This window comes from Triturus cristatus, chromosome 10, assembly GCF_964204655.1.
Source record: "Triturus cristatus chromosome 10, aTriCri1.1, whole genome shotgun sequence".
Taxonomy (NCBI): domain Eukaryota; kingdom Metazoa; phylum Chordata; class Amphibia; order Caudata; family Salamandridae; genus Triturus; species Triturus cristatus.
The window spans coordinates 493,904,490-493,925,731 of record NC_140593.1 but is presented as its reverse complement, the minus strand read 5'-3'; the positions used below and the strand labels follow the sequence as shown (position 1 = coordinate 493,925,731).

At 45.4% G+C, this 21,242-nt stretch overlaps 1 protein-coding gene across 5 annotated transcripts in view; it reads left to right on the top strand.

Moving 5' to 3' along the window:
• Positions 1-10,075, top strand: part of ZMYND11 (zinc finger MYND-type containing 11) — a 785,443-nt gene extending 775,368 nt beyond the window's left edge. For all 5 annotated transcript variants that reach the window (XM_085631939.1, XM_085631940.1, XM_085631942.1 and 2 more), the window contains one exon: positions 7,583-10,075. In XM_085631939.1, coding sequence (XP_085488065.1) covers positions 7,583-7,705 — 123 coding nt within the window. In that variant the 3' untranslated portion in view covers positions 7,706-10,075. The remainder of the gene's footprint in view (positions 1-7,582) is intronic.
• The last annotated feature ends 11,167 nt before the right edge of the window (positions 10,076-21,242 follow it).

The following is a 21,242-nucleotide window of genomic DNA, read 5'->3' as shown; positions in this document are numbered from 1 at the left end:
GGTACCCAGGGCTGCTTTTCTGCCTAATGTTGTAACTCCCTTCCATCTAGCGCAGTCCATTACCCTTCCTACTTTCTATCCTCTCCCTCACCCTTCCAAGGAGCAGGAGGAAAGGTTGCACCGTTTGGACCCTAAGAGGGCAATTAGTTTCTATCTTGATAGAACAAAGGACTTCCGTCAGCATGATCCGCTCTTTGTGGGCTATGTTGGACGTATGAAGGGCAAGGCGGTGCACAAGTGCACTTTATCCAGGTGGATCATCTTGTGCATCAAGATCTGCTATGCTCTGGCTAGTAAGGAGCCTCCTGTAGGCATTAGAGCTCACTCTACCAGGGCTAAATAATCTACTTCTGCTTTGTCCAGGGGTGTTCCTATGTTGGACATCTGTAAAGCTGCAACTTGGGCCTCCCTCCACACTTTCGCAAAGCATTACTGCTTAGATTCCGAAGTGAGGAGGGAAGGCCATTTTGCGCACTCTGTTTTGCAGGACATTTTGGTATAGAAGGGTGGACACCCTCCTCCGGGAGTGGGACTGCTGTGGGATTCTATTCATAAGGTGAGGAATCCACAGGCAGAAGTATCTATCAGAAGAACAAGTTACTTACCTTCGGTAATGCTTTTTCTGGTGGATACAGTATCTGCCTGTGGATTCCTCACTGACCCACCCTCCTCCCCGTTGTCCACCCTTTTATACCATAAAAGAGGTATTGATTAATATGGTTGTTTCATATTGTCATTTTGTATTGCCTCCATTTGCCTTTGTGTAGGTTTATAGGAAATGCTTGCTTTCTTTTGCTTTCCTTTTTCACTTTACACTGTGTACTATGTATGCATTGTCTATATGGTCGGTCCGCCCGTTTGCCTCGGTGGCACGGAAAAAATGGGTGGAACTGACGTCATCACACTGATGTGGTCCTCTTATGGCTCCAGTGACGTCATGGGGAGCCATGGCATTGTGACGACCTCGTCGGCATATAGAGCTAGGAAAAATTTCCGCGAATGCTGGCGCAGGGCATATTCATAAGGTGAGGAATTCACAGGAAGATACTGTATCCACCAGAAAAAGCATTACCGAAGGTAAGTAACATTGGGGCATATTAACAAGCCAGGCGATAAAATTATTGCCGCTTTAGCGGTAGAAAACTGGCGCTAAAACGGCGATAATGGGCTTGATAATATGCTCTATGGAATTCCAATTGAAACCCATGTTAGATGTGAAGGACATTTAACATGGGCTTCAATTGGAATTCCATAGAGCATATTATCAAGCCCATTATCGCCGTTTTAGCGGCAGTTTTTTGCCGCTAAAGCGGCGATAATTTTATTGCCTGGCTTGTTAATATGCCCCTTGTTCTTCACGATCAAAGTCTAAATCCAAGTCCATCTTCGGACATTTCACAGATTTATTCTCCTTCCAGAGGCTCTCAACATACGCCACCTCCAAAGGACACTCCTTGCACATTCTCGCCTGAGGCCTCATCTCTCTTGCCTTCAGCAAGATCACCTCATAGGTCTCCTACCACGAGAGGGAAGCGGTCACCACCGCCTAAATGATGGGAATCTAGGTTTAGGACCCCCTACAGAAGACCACAATCATCATCTCAACGTTCTCTTGTCTCACCAAGGTATAGATCTCCTTCATGGTCCTCCGCTACCTCTCGATCTTCCCCGAGGAACTATACCCCAACATTATTCAACACTCCTCCAGCAAGAATGTCTCCTGTAAATGACCTTATCACCTTCAACGATGTACTGATCAGAGGTGCAATAAAGCTCAACATAGACATACCTTAACCGGTTACGTCTACATCAGTCATCTTTGAAACGCTACATCACAGAGTAGCGTCGGACCCCTTTTACCTCCTGTGCCAGAGTTGTTGGAACCGGCTTTACACAAGTTCCTTACACCAGCGTCCATAGGTCCTCCTTCACCACATATTCTAAATAAATACAAAGGCCCTGATCAAGAGCCACTTATTCTCAGGTTGTATCTACCTCCTGATTCGGTCATCGTGGCTGCCTTCAGAAGTAAACATTCGATCTCTTCGTCTTCCACAGTACCACCTGAAAAAGACAGTAAGCAAATGGACTCGTTGGGCAAAAAGATGTGCAACACCTCCGCATCTTTCATGAAAGTCGTCAGAGCCTCTGCCCTGTTGGGGAGGTATGATAGTTCGCTATGGGACTCTCTGTCTCTATTCTCTGAAAAGCTGCCCAAAGAGGACAGACATGATTTCCAAGAGATCCTTCAAGATGGTGGTCAGGTGGCTAACCATATAATCAGTGCAGCTGCTGATGCCTCTAATGTTGTGGCCCATGGGTATTCGCATGAGAGCTGCGATTGAAGATCCTCCTGGTTACGCCTGACTGGCCTCAAACCTGAGTCTCAACATTGAATTCTAAATGCAACACTCTCTTTTCGGCAGCCATGCGGATGACGAGATGGTGAATATGAAAATGGATCAAGACACTCTCAAAGTGATGGACAGTGAGAAATGGAAATAATTCTGACGTATGTTCCATCCATATGACTGCCACCTGTACCAACAGAGGGTTCAAACTCCTCATTGGTTAACTCACCAACAGTGCCAAAGAAGGTCACATTACCATGCTTACAGACCTGCCTGAGAGAGAGAAACTCCTCATCCAGCAGTTACAACAAAAAAAAAAAAACGCAAAACAATGAACTCTTGCTTCCCTTCACTCCGTGTCCTACTCCGGTTGCGGCGAAAGTATTGTAGCACATCTAGGACGAGTGGTGCAACATCGCAAAAGACAAGTGGGTCTTAAGTATTGTACAAAATGGCTACTCCATCAGGTTCAAGACCATGCCTCCTGCCATTCCACCAGGAAAAAGATCACTCTACCAACAGGAGTTACTGCAGAAACAAGTCAACACACTGCTCTAGAAAGGCACCATTGAAAAAGGTCCAGCTTCCCAAGAACAGGTGGTCCTACCTTACTTGCTACACCTAGCCATATCTGAACTAAATATGGTTAGATGAAGATTTTCCTCCTCCACCAGTAAGCAGCTACCACCACCATGCCTCCTGCTCAACGCCTGATCTCTTTGCAAACACGACTTGTTACACCTAGCCATGTCTGGTCTAAGCATGGTTAGATGAAGATTTTCCTCCTCTGCCGGTAAGCAGCTACCACCTCCATGCCTCCTGCACAACGCCTGATGTCTTTGCAAACACACTACCAAAATCTGATACACCATCACCACCCTCGCCCCGACGTAATCTTCATCACAGACACTTGGCTCAACCCCTCCTCCACACCGGACATCACAACTGCAACACCCAATGGCTACAAGATGATGCACCTAGACCGCACCAGCAAACATGGAAGAGGCATCACCATAATCCACATAGATACAACCCGTTGCACCACCACCGAAGACTACACCACACTGATCATGGAACACTTCAACTTCCAACTCCATACCGGTGGCAGAACGACCCTCGCCTACAGACCCTCCAGGATCACACCACGGCTTCTGCGACACCGTCGCCGAATAGCCCCACTAGCCATCAACACAAAGCACTACATCTTCCTCAGTGACCTCAACGACTCCATGGACATCATTTCTTCCAACCTCCTTCATGGCCAGCGACAGAGTCAAATACAGCTGTGTCACAGAACTCACCTGGACCGGCCACACCATCGTCCACTTCACTGTCACTGGATCCTCAGGCTTTCTAGCTCCTCCACAGCCTGCCACACCACATAGAAGCAAGCGCTAAACACACCAAGGAACTCTCCAGCATCTTCAGAGAGTTATCCTGCCCGACAGCCACCGAGAACATGATCTCCCCTTCACAGGAACTCTGCGATACACTTGCAAACTACTTCCAAAACAAGATATCCACCAATTACAGACACTTCAAATCCCGAACCACCGACCTCCACAGCATCCGCTTACCACACAGGACACCACAGCCTTCATGAACTCCATCCACTCTGAAGCACCCACGGACCCTTGCCCCCACTGCCTTTTCAACCTCAGAAGCAAAGAAATTAGCTGCTAACTCACCACTATTCTCAATGCAGCCATCACTACAGCGCATGGAAACATGCATAAGTCAGACCCCTCCTCAAAAAAATCTCAGCAAACTCAAAAACTACCAACCCATCTTGCTGCTCTTATTCCCCGCCAAAGTTCTTGAGAAAGCCATCAACCACAGCTCAGCGAACACCTGGAGAGAAACAATTTGCTCGATGCCTCACAATCCGGTTTCAGCGCCAACCCCAGCACCAAGACCACCCTGATCGCCACAACCGACAACATCCATACCCTATTTGCAGGAAAGAATCAGCAGCCCTGTTCCTCCTCGGCCTCTCCGCATGGTTCTACACCTTCTCACCACACACTCATCAAGAGACTGCACCACATCGGGATCCAGGAAGACGCCCTCTGATGGATTGCATTCTTCCTCAAGGTACGGACCCAGAAAATCCACTTCCCTCCTTTAGCCTCAGACCCTAAGAGCACCATATGCCACATCCCTCAAGGTTCATACCTCAGCCCCATCCTCTTCAATACGTCTATGACACCCCTGGCAGACGTAGTCAGAACACACAACTTCAACATCATATCCTACATTGATTTCATCCAGCTCATCCTCTCGCTCTCAGCAGACCCTCCACAAGGACCAACTTCCTCAACTTCTTGACGAACGTCGCCGATTGGATGAATACCAACTGTGAAGCTCAGCACTGACTAGACCAAAGTGCTGATGTTTGGGAACACCACCTCTACATGGAGCAACACCTGGTGGCCCGCTGAACTCGGTCCCACACCAACATACCACGCCCGCAACCGTGGCACCATACTGGACAGTAAACCCTCCATGAAACAGATCAACTCTGTCTCCTCCACCAGCTTCCACACCCTCCACATGCTTCAAAAGATCTTAAATTGGCTCCCGATCGGCCCAAGAAAAAACGTCACTCAAGTCCTAGCCACCAGCGGGATGGAGCACAGGGACTCACTGTACACAGGAGCCACCACCCAACTCACAAAGAGACTCCAGACAATACAGAATTCAGCGGCCATACTCATCCTGAACCTGCCTAAACGGACCCACATCACCTGCCACCTCAGGAACCTCCACTGACTTCCCGTCCAGTGGAGCTTTGTGTTTTCTCAGCAGAGTCTTGATGCAAACTGGCCTGTTCCCAGTTGCGAAGAGCACAAAACTTTAGGAGTACACCTTTTTTTCACAGGAGAAGCTCAGCTGATGCAGCCAAGGGTCCATGACCTGTTGAGGCACCTCTTGGGGATCAGGAACTCACTCCAGCACTAACGCAACAAGCTCCAGAGGCCTCCCTGCAACTGCCCAGCTGAGCAAGTCAGCTGGGCAGTTGCAGGGAGGCCTCTGGAGCTTGTTGTGTTCCTGTGGCTCAGACAGGAGATAAGCTAACTTCGAGTCACTTGGTTCCCTGGGGAGCAAGGCAGTACTTCTTCTGTAATGTCCACAAGTCCAGGACTGTACTGAAGAGTGGCTCTCGAGGTCCTGTATTTGTACCTGGTGCCAGCCTTTGAAATTGGGGGATTCCCTATACTACCAGAACATCTGGTTTTGGAAAGTTCTTCCATTCCCCTGTTAGGGCTCCAAGATGTCTTGGGTGAAAAAAGACTAGTTTCAAGTTCCTTTGTGTGTGCTGGAGGCCATCCCTTTGAAGTGTAAGTGGGGCAAGGCACAGCTCCACCCCCAGTCATCCGATTAGGATGGCCCATGCTGTCCTCACCTAGCCCCCTTTTATGTCAAATGTCTGAAATTGAATACACAAACCCCAACAGCAGAGCCATTCACATTCACATTCACGTGACTCAGGACACGCAGAAGGCACAATTAGTTAGAACAAGAAAAGGCCAACTTAAAAAGGGCAATTTTCTGAATTGTTGCTTAAAATCCAACTTTACCATTAACCCCTTCGGTGCTCATGACGGAATGGTTCCGTCATGACCCACGGTTGAGCTGTGCTCATGACGGAACCATTCCGTCATGACCACACCCGCGCAAGATTCCGTCAGCACAGCGGCGGAATCTGCGCAGCATCGAAGGGGTTAAAGATGATTTTAAGTTACAATTTACTTGAGTTAAAACAATATTTCTCGATCTGCTCCCAATCAAAAGTTATTACTTAATAAATACAAAAAGGTAACCTAGTGTTAGTCAATAGGAGAGATAGGCAGGTCAAAGCTGCACTACAATCTACAGTGGCAGGCCTGATACATGTTTTAAAAGGCTACTTTAGTGGGTGGCACAATGAGGTCTGCATACCCACTAGTAGCATTTAATTTGCACACCCTGAGCACTTCTAGTACCATATTCTACGGACTTACAAGTACATTAAACTTGCCAATTAGGTGTAGGCCAGTTTTACCATGTTTAAAGGAGAAGACCTAAGTACTGGTTGAAGTGGTAAAGTGCACAAAGTTCTAAAGCCTACAAAAATGAATTCAGCAAATCAGGAGGGGTGAAGCCTAAGGAGGCCAGTTCCTACAATGAGAATTGTTATATGTTTATGCTAAAAAAATTCTGCCTTGGTTTTCAATGGAATACAACATTTCCCAAGACACCATCATTTTTGTATGCTTAACATAATGTAGGACATCTTATTATTTCCCTCTTTACTTTTTTTTATTTCCTGAAACTCTGTATTTACGTTTATTGCAAAAACTGTACATAAAGATAATTTCCTGAGTTATGTTTTATGCTTACTGTATTGTTTATTTTCAGATAAATGTGTAAACAATTTAATCAACTTTAAGATAAGCATTACAAACGAAAGCATATAAAATGGCACACCAGCATCAGTTGCAAACAGCAAAAGGCTAACTGCAACACGAAGATGTTTATTAAATATATGGGACCCGACAGACTTCAATGCACATACCAAGCAGTGGGCTACGTTAGCAGTCATGATTGCCAAAAGGAATATAGCGCAACACTGGGGAGCGTAGCAGCCGCCTCCGATTGTGAAGTGCCGTGGGGATCTAGACTGGTGTATGTTCCGAGAAAAGTCAGTTTACATAGCCAGAGGATGTCCTGGGAAGTGGAATAGGGTCTGGGGCCCTTGGAACACATACAGGGGAGACATTTGCACCCCAACAGCACCTTTAACTGTGGATGACCAGCTCACGCCCCCCTAAACATCTTGTATTTGCCACTGTGTATTCGATTTGTCCATACATGTATAATGTTTGATTTGGGTATTGACTCCCGCATAGGAAATGATCTGTATGGATGTCGGTTTTGTTTAAAAATAAAAAAATAGGCTATGCTAAATACATTTGTCTACTTAAAATTAATATGTTCTTTTCCTTTTTTTTTTTTTTTTTTTAAGTTTTATGCAAGTATTGAAAGACCGAATAGGAATTTGTTTGGTATCATAAATTAAATGCATCTTTCACAGTTATAATTTGCAATGGAAGAGTGTTTTTACCATATCATAATAAATCAGAAGATGGTCAGGACATGCAAAAGCCATCTAATGTTTAGAGGTTTATCACTATTAATATGGAAAATATGATGGTTGATAAAGGAAAACTTGTTTTGTTCTTTTGCAGTGCTACAACTGTGAAGAAGAAGCCATGTATCACTGCTGCTGGAACACATCTTACTGCTCTATCAAGTGTCAGCAGGAACACTGGCATGCTGAACATAAGCGCACTTGCCGCAGAAAAAGATGAAACTTAAATAGTTCTGTAGTAGTTTTCAAGATTGTTACTGTTCTGAAACACAGAGGTGTTGTTATTCCCAGACACAGCGGTTTTTGTTTCCAAGAAGCCAAAATTGCTTAGAATTTGCTTCCTGTTCTTGCACCAGCTTTTAAACTCATCTTCGTAAAATGTTCTGCACCGTAGTTTCAAAACGTCATCTTCAGATGCTAAGTCCTATTTTTGATTAGTATCACTTAGAAAAAATTGCATCAGTGAAATGTGTTCTTTTACAATATTTTACTTGAAATTATTTTGTGGTTCAAGCAAATTTTAAGATGTTTGGGTTTTATGGAGATTTTAACTTGTAAAGCAGGTCACACGAAACACAGACATGCAAATTATTAAAAAAATGAACATTTAAAACAGTGATCTGAATGTAAAACGAACTATAGAACGTTTTCAAATGTCATGAAAATATACTACCTTGATGTACCATTTATTTCGTAACCTGTTTGAGCTGTTTATTCAGCTTTATTTAGTGTCTAAAGGCATTATCTTTTGGTAATACCAGTGGGTATATGATTAAAATTAGGGAACAGGGTTGACACTGCAGGTGCTGCTAGTCCTGCATATTTTTTTCCTGAATGTTTCCCAGTCACTTTTTGGTGCATTTTTTCTTTTCTATATATACATTTTATAACAAATTATTAGTGTTGAACTCCTAGTTAAGATTTCAGGGAATTGGAATTAATCTTTTACTGAGCTGGATCTTAGAGGAAAATGAATATTTTAATTTACATTTTTAAATTTTGCACATGTCATTGTTGTCCAAACAAGGAGCGCGTGTTTAAAAAAAATAAAAGCCAAATACTACCTTATATGCACCCATGGATTCTTAGTTGAGGCGTATCAGTTACTTTGCATTTTTCCCCCTCATTTAACTTTGAATGCCTTTTACCGAATAGTACATATTCCGCTGCAAAATCAGTAATAAAAGGAACAAAAAGCACTTATGTTGCACAGAAGTTTGTATTTCCAACAAAACATATATCATTTAAGGTGCTTTCTTCTAATATCAAACACGATGTGTTGCATGACAGGATCTCTGTTCCCATAAACAGCCAACAGCCTAAATAACAAGGCATAATTGCTAAGGTTTTCTAATATCAATCACCTGAAATGCAAAATAATATACATACATGTGTCAACTTACAATGTGCTCTGATTTCTTTGATGGCTAAAATTGAAAAAGAAACGTTTTTAATATTTCACACATTTACTGGTTATCAAATATATGCCCCTATGTTCAACATCAGCAGATAGAAGTGATCTATTTGCTTGCATATTTCTATGACCATTTCATAATGAAAATGAATGCATGTCATTTTTCTCGTATTAAAGATGCTGTAATTTGTGAAAACTCTGTGTTTTGCAGAATATCTGAATTAAAAAGCAGTAACAATAGGAATGGATCGATAGTGGAATTACCTTTTTTGATCACAAACGACTTTGGTTTATTAATTGTCCAGAATGCTTGATGGGCTTTATTTCTTTTTTTGCTTTGGAAAAAGTGTTTTAACCTTGTTAAAATGGGCTATACCCCCTTAGTAATAGACTTTTAAATTCTTTCTGAGGGTGGTCCTGGTCCAAGTCTGTAGATTACCATTAATCATCTAGATATTTTTGAACAAAATAGAGACAAATGTACATATTTATTTAGAACTTTGATATTTATTGAATGCGTTTAGACAATGGCAGCAGAGGATTTGTACTGAAAGCCGTTAAACACATTTTCGCCAGATTTTGTCAGGGAAAAGTAAACATTACATTGTGAATATGGGCCTTCTATGAAATAACAGTGAAACCCTGATGGTTTTGTAAATTTATCTCTGTGAAAATCTTGTTAGATTATTTTTTAGAGTTCCACAACTTCGATCCACCCCTATGAAAGTAAATAATTGTGGAAAGACATTTTGGTGTAAATCATTCCAGAAAATGTAAAACTTACCTGGTATCTGCATGAAAATAATATTTGTGTTATTTTGGCTTTCTTCTTTTGTCTGTTGATTCGGCTGCACATTTCTAAGTTTCTCCAGTGTAAAAAAAAAAAAAAATGAAACTGTTCTACTGGAAAAAAGTGAAAAAGTGGCCTCGTTCTGTATGCATTCTAGCAAAAAAAAATTACAATTGATTGTTTTAGAAAACAATATTATACATTACTTCACAGCAAATGATACAACTATATTAAGATGTTGAGCTTAGCCACTATGCACATTGTAATTATTCATTGTGGCTGTCCAATTCTATGATGCATTCTGGCATTTTGTTATTGGCTCTGATTAGCAGCATATAGAGTCACTTAATGTGTTAACATTTGTTAATAAATGTATTTAAACAAAAGCTGTCTGTGCATATGTCAATGATAAGAGAATGCTCAGATCCAAAAAGTGCATTGCGTACAGGATGCCTCCCTGGCGTGCCATTTTGAAGCAGGGAGGCTGGGGAGTGTTGCCTCCATTTAGGTAAGAAAGGACTATTACACTAACCTGTAGCAAGCACTGGTAAGGACCAACTTACTAAGTCTGGACTGAAAGAACAGACTAGCTATGATTCTTATAGAGACTTCTAACCGCAGGCTCCTCACCTTTTGAATACCTCCGGGCTTCAGACTGGATCCAAAAACGTTTGTACTGTAATCCTCCAGCGTCAACAGGTGGTGTTGTGCATCGTCATGGCTCTTCTTATGATGCCATCTCGTGTGCTCGTCATATCGGCTTCTGTGTGTATGTATATATATATATATATATACATACACACACACACACACAACACCTGCTCATGTTGACATCAATTCCTTTCTTTCCGCGCCAACCGACGCCGATTCTGATCTTCAACTGTCATTTGACTTCCCATATGGACTGACTGTTAAATGCAGGTTCGCCTCAGGCAGTTGCCAACCTTCTCCAGATGACGGCCAACCTATTGACCATCAATGTGTCTAAGTCACATCAGACTCCTTCACAAAGGCTCCCTTTCATCTGGGCTAACCTAGATACAGTGGTGTTATACCTCAGCCTCAATGGGTCCAGGACATTTGGGCTATGATCCCAATGTTTCAGCCGGGTTCTCAGTTATAGCGACCTTGAGACTTCTAGGTCTCTTGGCCTACTGTCTTTAGACCATGCCAAGTGGCACATATGGGCTCTGCAGTAAAATTTGAAGTCTCAGCGGGCTCAAAACCAAGGAAAACTGTCAAAGGAGACTGCAAAAGATCTGCAGTGCTAGGTACTGTACTGCAGTTGGACCAGCGGCAGATCACTCTCCCTACCCCCACCCAAAGCTGACCGTTGTGATTGATGCGTTGTAACTGGGCTGGCAAGATCATCTGGGGGAGGTGGAGATCAGAGGACTCTGGTCTCCAGTTGTAGGTTGACTTCATATTAATCTACTTATACTTTGAGTAATACATTTTGCTTTCATTCCAAGGATGCAGTGGGAGTGAGTAAACGTGGGCAGAGTAGCGTCATGGGTTCCATGCTTGGAAGCTCTTTGTCTTTGGAAGTGGCTGAGTGATCAGGACATATCTGATCATCCAACATGTGTGTTAGAACAGGGATTTCTGGTTGGCTAAGGCTTGCGCCAAAGTCAGGCAGAAACCACCACTCTAGTCAGGGCAAGGAAGTTACACGCCAAAGATAACCCCTGCTCACCCCCTTGGTAGCTTGGCACGAGCAGTCAGGCTTATCTCTGAGGCGATGTGTAAAGCGTTTGCGCGCGCACCCAGCAACAACACCCAAGGCCCACCACAAAGGAAACTCCACAAAAGGTATTCTATAAAAATAGCCTTTGTATTATAATAAAACACATTAGATAAAAACACACACTTTACAATGTGCCAACAGGCACGGGCAGAATTTACAAGGGATTATATGTACAGGGGACAGGGCCACATGGACCACTGTCAGGAATCAGCACTTTTATAATATAAACACAGCCAAGCAGCTAAAACTTACCTGACCCACGCCACGCCATTTCTTCCACCGCCAAGAGTCCGGGGCAGCCCTCGCCGCACCAGTGAGCATCATCTCCCGCGTCGCCGCCCCGGGACCACAACTCCCGGCAGTACCAGCGGCGGCGCGTGGCTCTGACGCGGCGCAAGCGCCAGGAGGGGTTACAAAGCTCCCAGAGGTCGGCGGAGCGGGGGGACACAGCCAACCAGCTAAAACTTACCTGACCCACGCCACGCCATTTCTTCCACCGCCAAGAGTCCGGGGCAGCCCTCGCCGCACCAGTGAGCATCATCTCCCGCGTCGCCGCCCCGGGACCACAACTCCCGGCAGTACCAGCGGCGGCGCGTGGCTCTGACGCGGCGCAAGCGCCAGGAGGGGTTACAAAGCTCCCAGAGGCCCGCTTCGCGGGACGCGCCGGGCTAAGCCCGGGCAAAGGGCGGGCCGTCTGTGGCCCTCCGAGGACCTACGAGACCGGACCGGACCCGTCCCCCTGGGCAAACTGTGATTCAAAAGAAACCAACGAATAGTAAGTTGCTACCACACTCTATTGCTACGAAATTGACCTGTCAAGTTAATAACATGTCTACGATTGTGCTGAGCCCGATAATAACGGTGGCTGATAGAGTGGGGACATTATTGAATGGCACCCTGGATAATTATTTTACTAGAACATCATTCGGAGGCTTAACAGAACTCTCACTCGCAGAGCGCCGAGCGGAGCGGAGACGCTCTATAGAAAATATCAAGAATAGGGCACTGTCTGAGCCTAACCCTGCAGCCATTCCAAATACTGAGCTAGTCCCAGACCTTGCTGATGATACTTTATTTACAGATGGTGTACCTCTTTTGTTGAGAGACTGTGAAGTGCCCAGCACTTGTTCTACTGGAATAGACATCGTAAACTCACCACATGATCCTTTTTGCACTCCCAGTACATCAGGAGCTCTGATTGCTGTGACACCCACTCCCCCTAAGACAGTACGACAAAGGTATAAGAAACCTGTACAACCTACAAAGTATGGTCCACCACCTACCAAGAAGAGACGCAATAGGATGGAACCTTCCAAGCAGAAGCTGAGCTCTACCGACTTTGGGAAGAAGGTCATCCCCCCTAGTACTAACGTTATAACTGCTGCAGTCCTCACGGACGGGACTGGAATGGATAATGTTCCTATATCAGTGTTAACTTCTGCATATACAGAGGGGGAACATAGTACTAAACATAGCTTGGAGGATAATGGGTCTAATACAATACATACCAGTAATCTTTTGGATAGTATTGAGATGATTATGCGATCTTATACTCTAGCAATAGTGGAAAGATTGAAAAATATGGAGAACCGTTTAGGGAAAATAGAAGCAGACCTGGGTAGGAAGAGAAGTCCTACTCGACAAAAAGCTAATTTAGAGATTAAACAGGTCTCAGTTCCTTCCCCAGCGGTTAAATCCGCTAATAACTCTCGACCATTATCTACTGAAATTGGGGCAGTTTTAAATTCAATTTCAAATAATTCCATATTAGACGCCCCGTCCTCTAGCAGTCACCCTTCGAGTGGGACAGTTTTTGCCCCTAAACCCGCTCATAATAATTTCACTACCAACCTGACAAATGCTCCTGTAAGCATCGCAACAGTTAATACTAATTGTTTTCCAATAATCTCTGATAATAAATCTACCAGAGAACTGGGTAATTGTTCAAATGGAACAAAGAGACATGAGGAGGGAGGCCTCAGGCAGACCCGGGGGGAACAGTTCAGGAGACCACTACCGGATCTTCCGCCAGAGGCCGTACCATATGTTGTGATTCTCACAGGGGTACCAGAGCTCCCAGCGAACAAGAGAGAGGGTTTTTCCCAACTAAAGAACAAAATAACACACTGGCTGACACTACACAGGCAAATTGCCAGTAACATAGATGGCGAAATAATTCATGTACGCCGTCTTCAGTGGTTGGGTGGAAGACCTAAAGACATTGGGGGGGGGGACGTGGTTGTGGTCAATTTTAGAGATCACAATGCAGTACGCTACATCCTGAATTGGCCTCGGATAAATTTTGACAGTAGCATTATTCCACGCCCTCTGACCTACTTCTACCCAAGATCTGTAGTATTTCCTTCCCAACCTGCCTATGGCTACTCTTTTCCTACTACCAACTTCCCCATTATGATGAATAACAGGAATTCTGCCTATGTGCATCATGCAGCTCCAATTGCAGAAACATCTGGATGGAGTATAGTACCTACTAGGCCAAGTATCACTGCACATAGGAGTACGGACTATCCAGTGCCATTCACTCCACTGGAGTTGTCCAACAGGTTTGACATCTTTAGCGGTCTGGATACCTGTGATTGAAGTCTACAGTTACGAGGGGAGGAGATAGTGGGTGCACACTTTTTAAATGTAGGTGGTTTGGTTGAGTCCTTGGAAGGGAATGTACCTATTGTTTCAAATATATTTGATGGAGTTCCTGATCCGACTAGTGTCATTATAAATGTGCCAAATAATTCTGACCACTGTACAAAAACAGACAACCAAGGTAGCCGTGTAAGTGATACAACAATCCATGGTCTAACCAATTATGAAGGGGGGACTGACCACTTGGGTAAAACAGGATGATGGATTTACAACTACACAATTAGAAATTAATTCAAGGGATATTCTGGGGGTCAAGTTAAAATCTCCCTCATTTGGTGAACTCATCATCTTTAATGTGTATGCCAGGGGAAAGCCGGGAGGGAAATCATCAGAAGTCGTGGTGGCACTGGGACACTATGTTAGTATTTGGAGGGGAGGTGCTAACATATTAATTTGCGGAGATTTTAACTGCTCCTATGAGCCTCTGGACCATATGGATCTAGAGCTCACGGAGGCAGAGGATATCTGTTGGCAAATCCCCCCCCTTAGTGCACCCCCTATTAAACGGTGGACCCAGGCAGCCCTACAACTTAAGACCTTCAGTTTAGAACACGGGTTGAGAGCAGTGAACGGTAGGACACGAGGGGATGAGCAGGGTAATCCAACTTTTAATAACGGACAGAGCACTAGCAGAATTGACTATATTCTGATCAATCTTGAATTCTGGACATCAATACGTGATATGACTGTAATTCATCGTATCGAAAGTGACCATAACTCTCTCAGTCTTGAGCTACATCTCCACAAAGGGTTGGGGTTAATACCAGATGATATAATAGATGATATCGTCATGACAAACGATACTCGGCGGGTTAGATGGGCCGAGTGTCTGGGTAAACCCGAAACCATTAGTGAAATGAATGACATGGTAAAAGAAGCAATCATTGAAATGCAGGGGCAGCTGGACTACGAGGATTACTGCAGCAGGGTAGTCCATATTCACTCGACCCTTTTTTTTAAACTAAGTAAATATTTTAGTATTCTGAGGAAGAGGAACTCCGGTAAGGGGAAAAGAAAACAGGAGTCATGGTATGATAAAAACTGCAGGACTGCATATAAATCTTTAGCTGATGCAGTGCGATCCACTGATAGGGAGGCTATACGGGCGGCAAGGAATCATTACAAATGGATACAAAATGCCGCGAAAAAAGCGTGGGACACTAAATACTGGGAGGAGTTATTGGTAGCCAGTAAGTCCAGAGATTCGACGGACTTCTGGCATCTTGTGAGGTGGGGCACGGGGAACCAAAAACCAATCCCGGTTAATTATGTCCCGCCAGAACACTGGGTCAAGCACTTTAAGTCCCAGTTCGCTAACACAAATAATGTCCCACCATCTGCCCTAGCCTCTCTGTCGTCCTTTATCAGCAAACATGCTAGTGTTCACCAAGAAAGATGTTGAATGTGCCCTTAATTTAATTCCCAAAGGTAGGGCCCCGCGCTTAGATAAAATTCCCGCAGATTTGTTCCTGCATAGCAAATCAGTCTGGGTCCCTTACCTTGAACTACTGGCGAACACTATTGCCAAAGGCACTACGGTGCCGGATATATGGCGGGGAGCAGAAATCATACCAATTTTTAAGAAGGGTGACCGAGCAGACCCGGGAAACTACAGGCCAATTAGCCTAATAGCCTGTATTCAGAAGGTTGTGGCCAGAATGGTACTTCTTAGGGTCCAGAATTGGATCGAGGACTCGGGAGTCATGTCCACTTTACAGGCTGGCTTCCGACCCCTGACTAGCACGGTAGATCAAGTTTTTAGATTTTCCACAATATATTGGAAATGGGTGGTTCTGGGGGGTGGCACACTCTATGCAGCCTTTGTTGATTTAAAGGCTGCATTTGACTTAGTCCCAAGAGATAGGCTGTGGAGAGCGCTCCCCGAGCAGGGTATCCCACCTGAACTGCTTGCGGTTTTTGATTAAACTACATGAAAATAATTACGCGCAGGTCAGATGGGGTAACCAGAGCCAGGTGACCGTCAGATTTCCAACGGAAAGGGGCGTGCGGCAAGGGTGTGTGCTGGCACCCACATTATTCACACTATATATAAATAGAGTTATAGATTATTATAGGGACTCTACTACTGATGCACCCAAACAGAACGGAATCCCCGTCCCCCTGCTAATGTTTGCGGATGACACCCTCCTATTATCAAAGACTCAGGAAGGGTTACAGAAGGCAATAGACTGCTTTGAAAAATTTTGCAATGACTACGGCCTCTCTGTTAATGTCTCTAAAACCAAATTTATGACGATGCATAGGCATAGGAACATTAGGGGCAGAGTTTTTATGAATGGGGAACCGTTAGAGTAGACTGATAGCTTCAGTTACTTGGGTATCACATTGGGCTCTAGGTTACAGTGGATGCCGCATGTGGCCCATTTAATTTCTAAGCACGCACAACTATCTGGTACCCTTCTAAGAAAATTTAAGTTGTCAGCCACCAAACCTGTAGCCCCAGTATTAAGAATTTATGACTCAAGTGTAAGATCTTCCATGTTATATGGAGCGGAACTGTGGGGGTCGTCTGATATAGCAGGTCTACAAAAAGCACACAACAAATTTCTCCGCTGCATAACAGGGCTCCCACATTCTACACCACTTGTACCTCTGCGCATGGATTTGGGATGTCAGAGTCTAGAAAATATCTGTAGATTTAGACCAGTTGCTTACTGGAGAAGACTGTGGGTAACCCCAGAATTGAATCACTATGCGTTAGCACTCTTGGAAACGCGTGATATGGATTCTGGGGGCAAAATTCTATGGTTTAGAAAGGTTAAAATTCTCCTTAAGTCCCTAGGTTTGGGGGATCTTTGGGATAATCCTCAGGGGACATCATTTCCTACCAAACAACAGTTAAAAGAGGCCTACTGGTCATTCATATCCCAGGAGGAGTTTCAGTCACACACTGCTCCATCGCATACTAAGGCTTTTTTGGAGCTGAAACATACTCCTGGGTATGAGATGTACTAGGATCTGATTACAATGCCTCATGATAGGAAATTATTCCATCAGTTTAGGGTAGGTACCCTCCCACTGAATACGGTCACCTGTAAATGGGCATCTAGTAAAAGTGATCAAATGTGCCCTTTTTGCATAACATACCCGGAAACCATAGCCCATGTTTTGTTTATTTGCCCAGAATATAAGGCCCCCCGTCATAAATGGATAAGAGCAGTTTGTATTCAAAAGGTTATTATGACGGGGATTATTGCACTGAGAATATTTCAAACCGACTGTTCTGAAACAATAGTGATTGCTCTAGCAAAATTTCTGAAATGGATGTGGACAATAAGAGTTGGGAAACTGAAAGCTCTCCAGTCGCCCTAAAGTAAACCCAGTACAATTGTGGTACTTTTTTATAGTTTTAGTGTGTTTTTATGGAAGACAGTTATTTATTTTCTTATCTGGTCGAGTAGGAATACCACTTATGTAGTGAACTTAAATCCTGCTGTTTCTAGCTTCAGTGCCATGCTATCTGTGTATAACTCAAATGTGTAGCTCTAACGGATATACCTGATGATGAACTGTCCTTTTTTTAAACTTTTTTTCTTATGTATTTGATGATGAAATGTGTTTTTAATTTGTCTTTTATGACAACAAGTCGAAATAAAGACTGACTGATGATGAATATAAAATTACTGTAGCACAAAATACACATATAACACACAACCAGTAACTACTGGTAACCAGAAAGTACCACCTACGCAACCCTAACCACTTTAGGAGAATGTCACGCAGGGAACTAGGACCTCACTAGCACCACCTGTACTTGGAGAAAACAAACAACCACCTAAGTATCACAATACCTGTAGGGGTAAACGCACATTTCACATGATGCATAAAACATTCAGAGGTGTAGGACATGGCACATGACGCATAAACTCATTCAGAGGTGCCGGGCAGGTAAACACATGATGCATAAAACATTCAGAGGTGCTAGGAAAGAAAACACATGATGCATAAAACATTCAGAGGTGCTAGGAAAGAAAACACATGATGCATAAAACATTCAGAGGTGCTAGGAAAGAAAACACATGATGCATAAAACATTCAGCGGTGTAAAACAAGGCACATGACGCATAAAAATACATTCAGAGGTGCAGGTTAGGAGTCATAGCGCAAAACTCACATGAGCCACCACCTGTGGCAGTCCCTAGGCCAACTGGCCTTGTCGGGGCTAGGACGCCCTGTCCCAGTAAGGCTGCGCCAGCTGCGCAAGCCACAAGCGTAAGGTCCCACCCTAAACGTGGCAGCTGCCCACTAAGTGCTGGGCAGCTGGAGGAATGAGTGTGGGCACCACTGTGCCCTTCACAATGAATCTGCCGCTCCCGTGGAGCCTCTCCTGGGCTCTAACCTCGCAAAATGCCCCCTCGCAGTTGGAGCGACCTCGCGCTCTACACCAACCCTAAAGAAATGCCCCCTTCTACCTGGGAGCCTCACGGGGCTCTGGAAACAATTAAAATGCCCCCTAGAGCCTTCTTGGCTCTGAACGAATATTCGGCCCCTTCGTTGGAGCCTCGGGGCTCTGATCACCAGAAATGCGCCTCGTTGGAGCCTCACAGGGCTCGTGGACACTGCCACCACGTTGGAGCCACACGGGGCTCTTTGGAAACTGCCCCCGCACCCCCAGCACATGCGCGGAGTCCCCCAGCCCTTCTGCACCCACCGGGCTGCTCTCCGGGGACTCCCGCGTCGTCTCCTCTTTCCCTGTTCTCGGCCGAAGGGAGGACTCCGAGGATTCTTCGTACCGCGGAGGGGCAGGCACCGACAATGTGCCTCGTGCCCCCTCCGCACCAGCTCCGGCCGCACCCCTTCCCTCAGTCCAGCGCGGGGTGGGCTCCCGCCGGGATCTTCGCTGCACAGGAGCGCGGGGTAGGCTCCCGTCCGCTTCCTGATTTTGGAATGAGGCTTCCGTCCCGTGGCCCGCCCCCAGGGGACGCCTGACTTCCTGTTTCGTTGGGGCCGTGGCGGTGATTTCTCGGCAAGGCGAGCGGTAGGCTCCCTCGCAAACGAGCACAACGGCGGGGTGGGCACCCGCCGAACCTGGCAGACACTGGCAAAATCGCGGGGTGGGCACCCGTTATCAGATTCCAAGCGCTCACAGCGCTATAAAGCAACACAGCGCTCCCAGCGCTATAAAGCCCAGAAAGCGCTCCCAGGCGCTATAAGCAAAGGAAGGTCCAGCCACAAAGTCTTTCAAGAGCAGGGGGGCAAGGACTGGGCCCAGAGCCAGCTCACAGGGCCCTCCAGCAGGGAGGCAGTCCCCAGTGGCGGTCTCTCCTGGCGCCCAGCAGCAGCAGGCCCCCCTCAGATTAAGATCCTGGAAGAACAGTTTGTAAGGGGACACAGCCCCTTTTTATACAGTAAAACCCTTTGTCTGAAGGTGCAGGGAAGGGGCGAACCAGTTACAACAGGTTCCTGAGCACTTTGTTTTGCTCAGCCCCTCTCCCTATTCACTGGACAGGCCAGGGTCATCAGACGCACCACAGGGGCCGGAGCCAGCATTGTGTGGGGAAAGCCCTGTCCTATTCAGGACCCAGGTGTACTCCTCCCCAGCCATCAGTATGCTAAACTCCCATTCACCACTGGGTGACTCCTCCTGACTCTGGGGATTTCCCTAGTCCGTCACATGACCTCCACCAGCCAATCGCCAGACAAGCCACACATTTCATACTGCACACTGAAGTGCCCACTTCTAGAAGTGGCACTTCCACACTAGGTACATGCACGCCGCACACATCATCGCGCAGCATTCAATCACACGAGTCCGTACATACCAAACTCGGGCCTGCACACCCCACGCCTCAGGAACTACCAGGACACATACATTCCCCCATGCATTCCTATGGGAGGGCAGGCCAACCTCACAACACGCACGCACTTTACCCTGGGACACAGCGGTAAAGTGCGCAGAAACCCAAAAATCACTACACCAAGTCACCAGTAAAAAGTTTCGGGGTGAACCTGCCAGAAGGGCCGGGTCCAACAATGTGGCAGGACATTTAAACATCAGAGCGGACAAACTCAGTCGGCGACACCTAGCAGATAACAAATTGCATTTAAATTCAGAGGTGCTACTGCGTATTTTCACCGATGGGGGGAGGAGGGGTTATCCTTGGCTCGATCTATTCGCCACCATAGAGAATCAGAGTGCCCAGAATTTTGCGCATTGGAGTATCCAAGGTAATGCTCCATAGGGGATGTTTTCTGTCTGCATTGGGGTTTGGGACTCCTATATGCCTAGCCACCTCTACCTCTCCTGCCCAGACACTCAAGAAGACCAAAGTCTTCCTAGTGGCTCCGGACTGAGCAAGGAGAGTGTGGTACCCAGAAACTCTGGCCATAACCCTCAGTCCTTCGATTCGGCTGCCTTTTCAAGAGTATCTCCTATTAAAGCAGCAGGTTAGAGTTCTCCATCCGAAACCAAGCAGTTAACGCATCCATGCATGGAGAGTGAGTGGCGGCAGTTGTTGACATATGATCTTCCTCCGGAACTGCTCAGGAGAGTTTGGCAGCCAGGACTCCATGTACAGAACTGTTTATGATGGTCGCTGAAAGACGTTTGTGGTGTGGTGTTGCTCATGTCAAATCCAACCTGTACAAGCTTCTCTTTCTGATATTAGTTTACCTGTGGCGCAGCAAGGCCTTCCTGTGTCTATGGTTAAAGGTTATTTGGCAGCCCTTTCGGTTTTCGTATTTTCAACTATCATTTCTTCAATCACCTCTTGTAATACTTTCTTGAGAGGGTTGATCCATATGTTTCCGCCTGTTCCATTTGTAATGCCGCTGTAGGATTTTTTGTTTAAATCTGTTTATTAACATTTTGTTAAATATACAGTATACATGACATCATATCAGCGACAATGCAACAGCGTTAATTAAATGCCCAAGGTATTAGCCGGTATGAAACTCATTTCGGATAAGTAGAAACAAACAGGAGAGGATGATGCTTACGGGGTGTATATCATAGGTTCAAAGTTATGAACAATATGTAATAATGCTCCAATGGGTGGCACAGAACATACATTGTCCAGTGAGATTAATGTCAAGGGTCGTGTCATTCTACAAAAAGTTGTGCATTATGTTACATCAAGGAAAGCAAGATTTAAACATTTGCATGTCTGATGGAACCATCT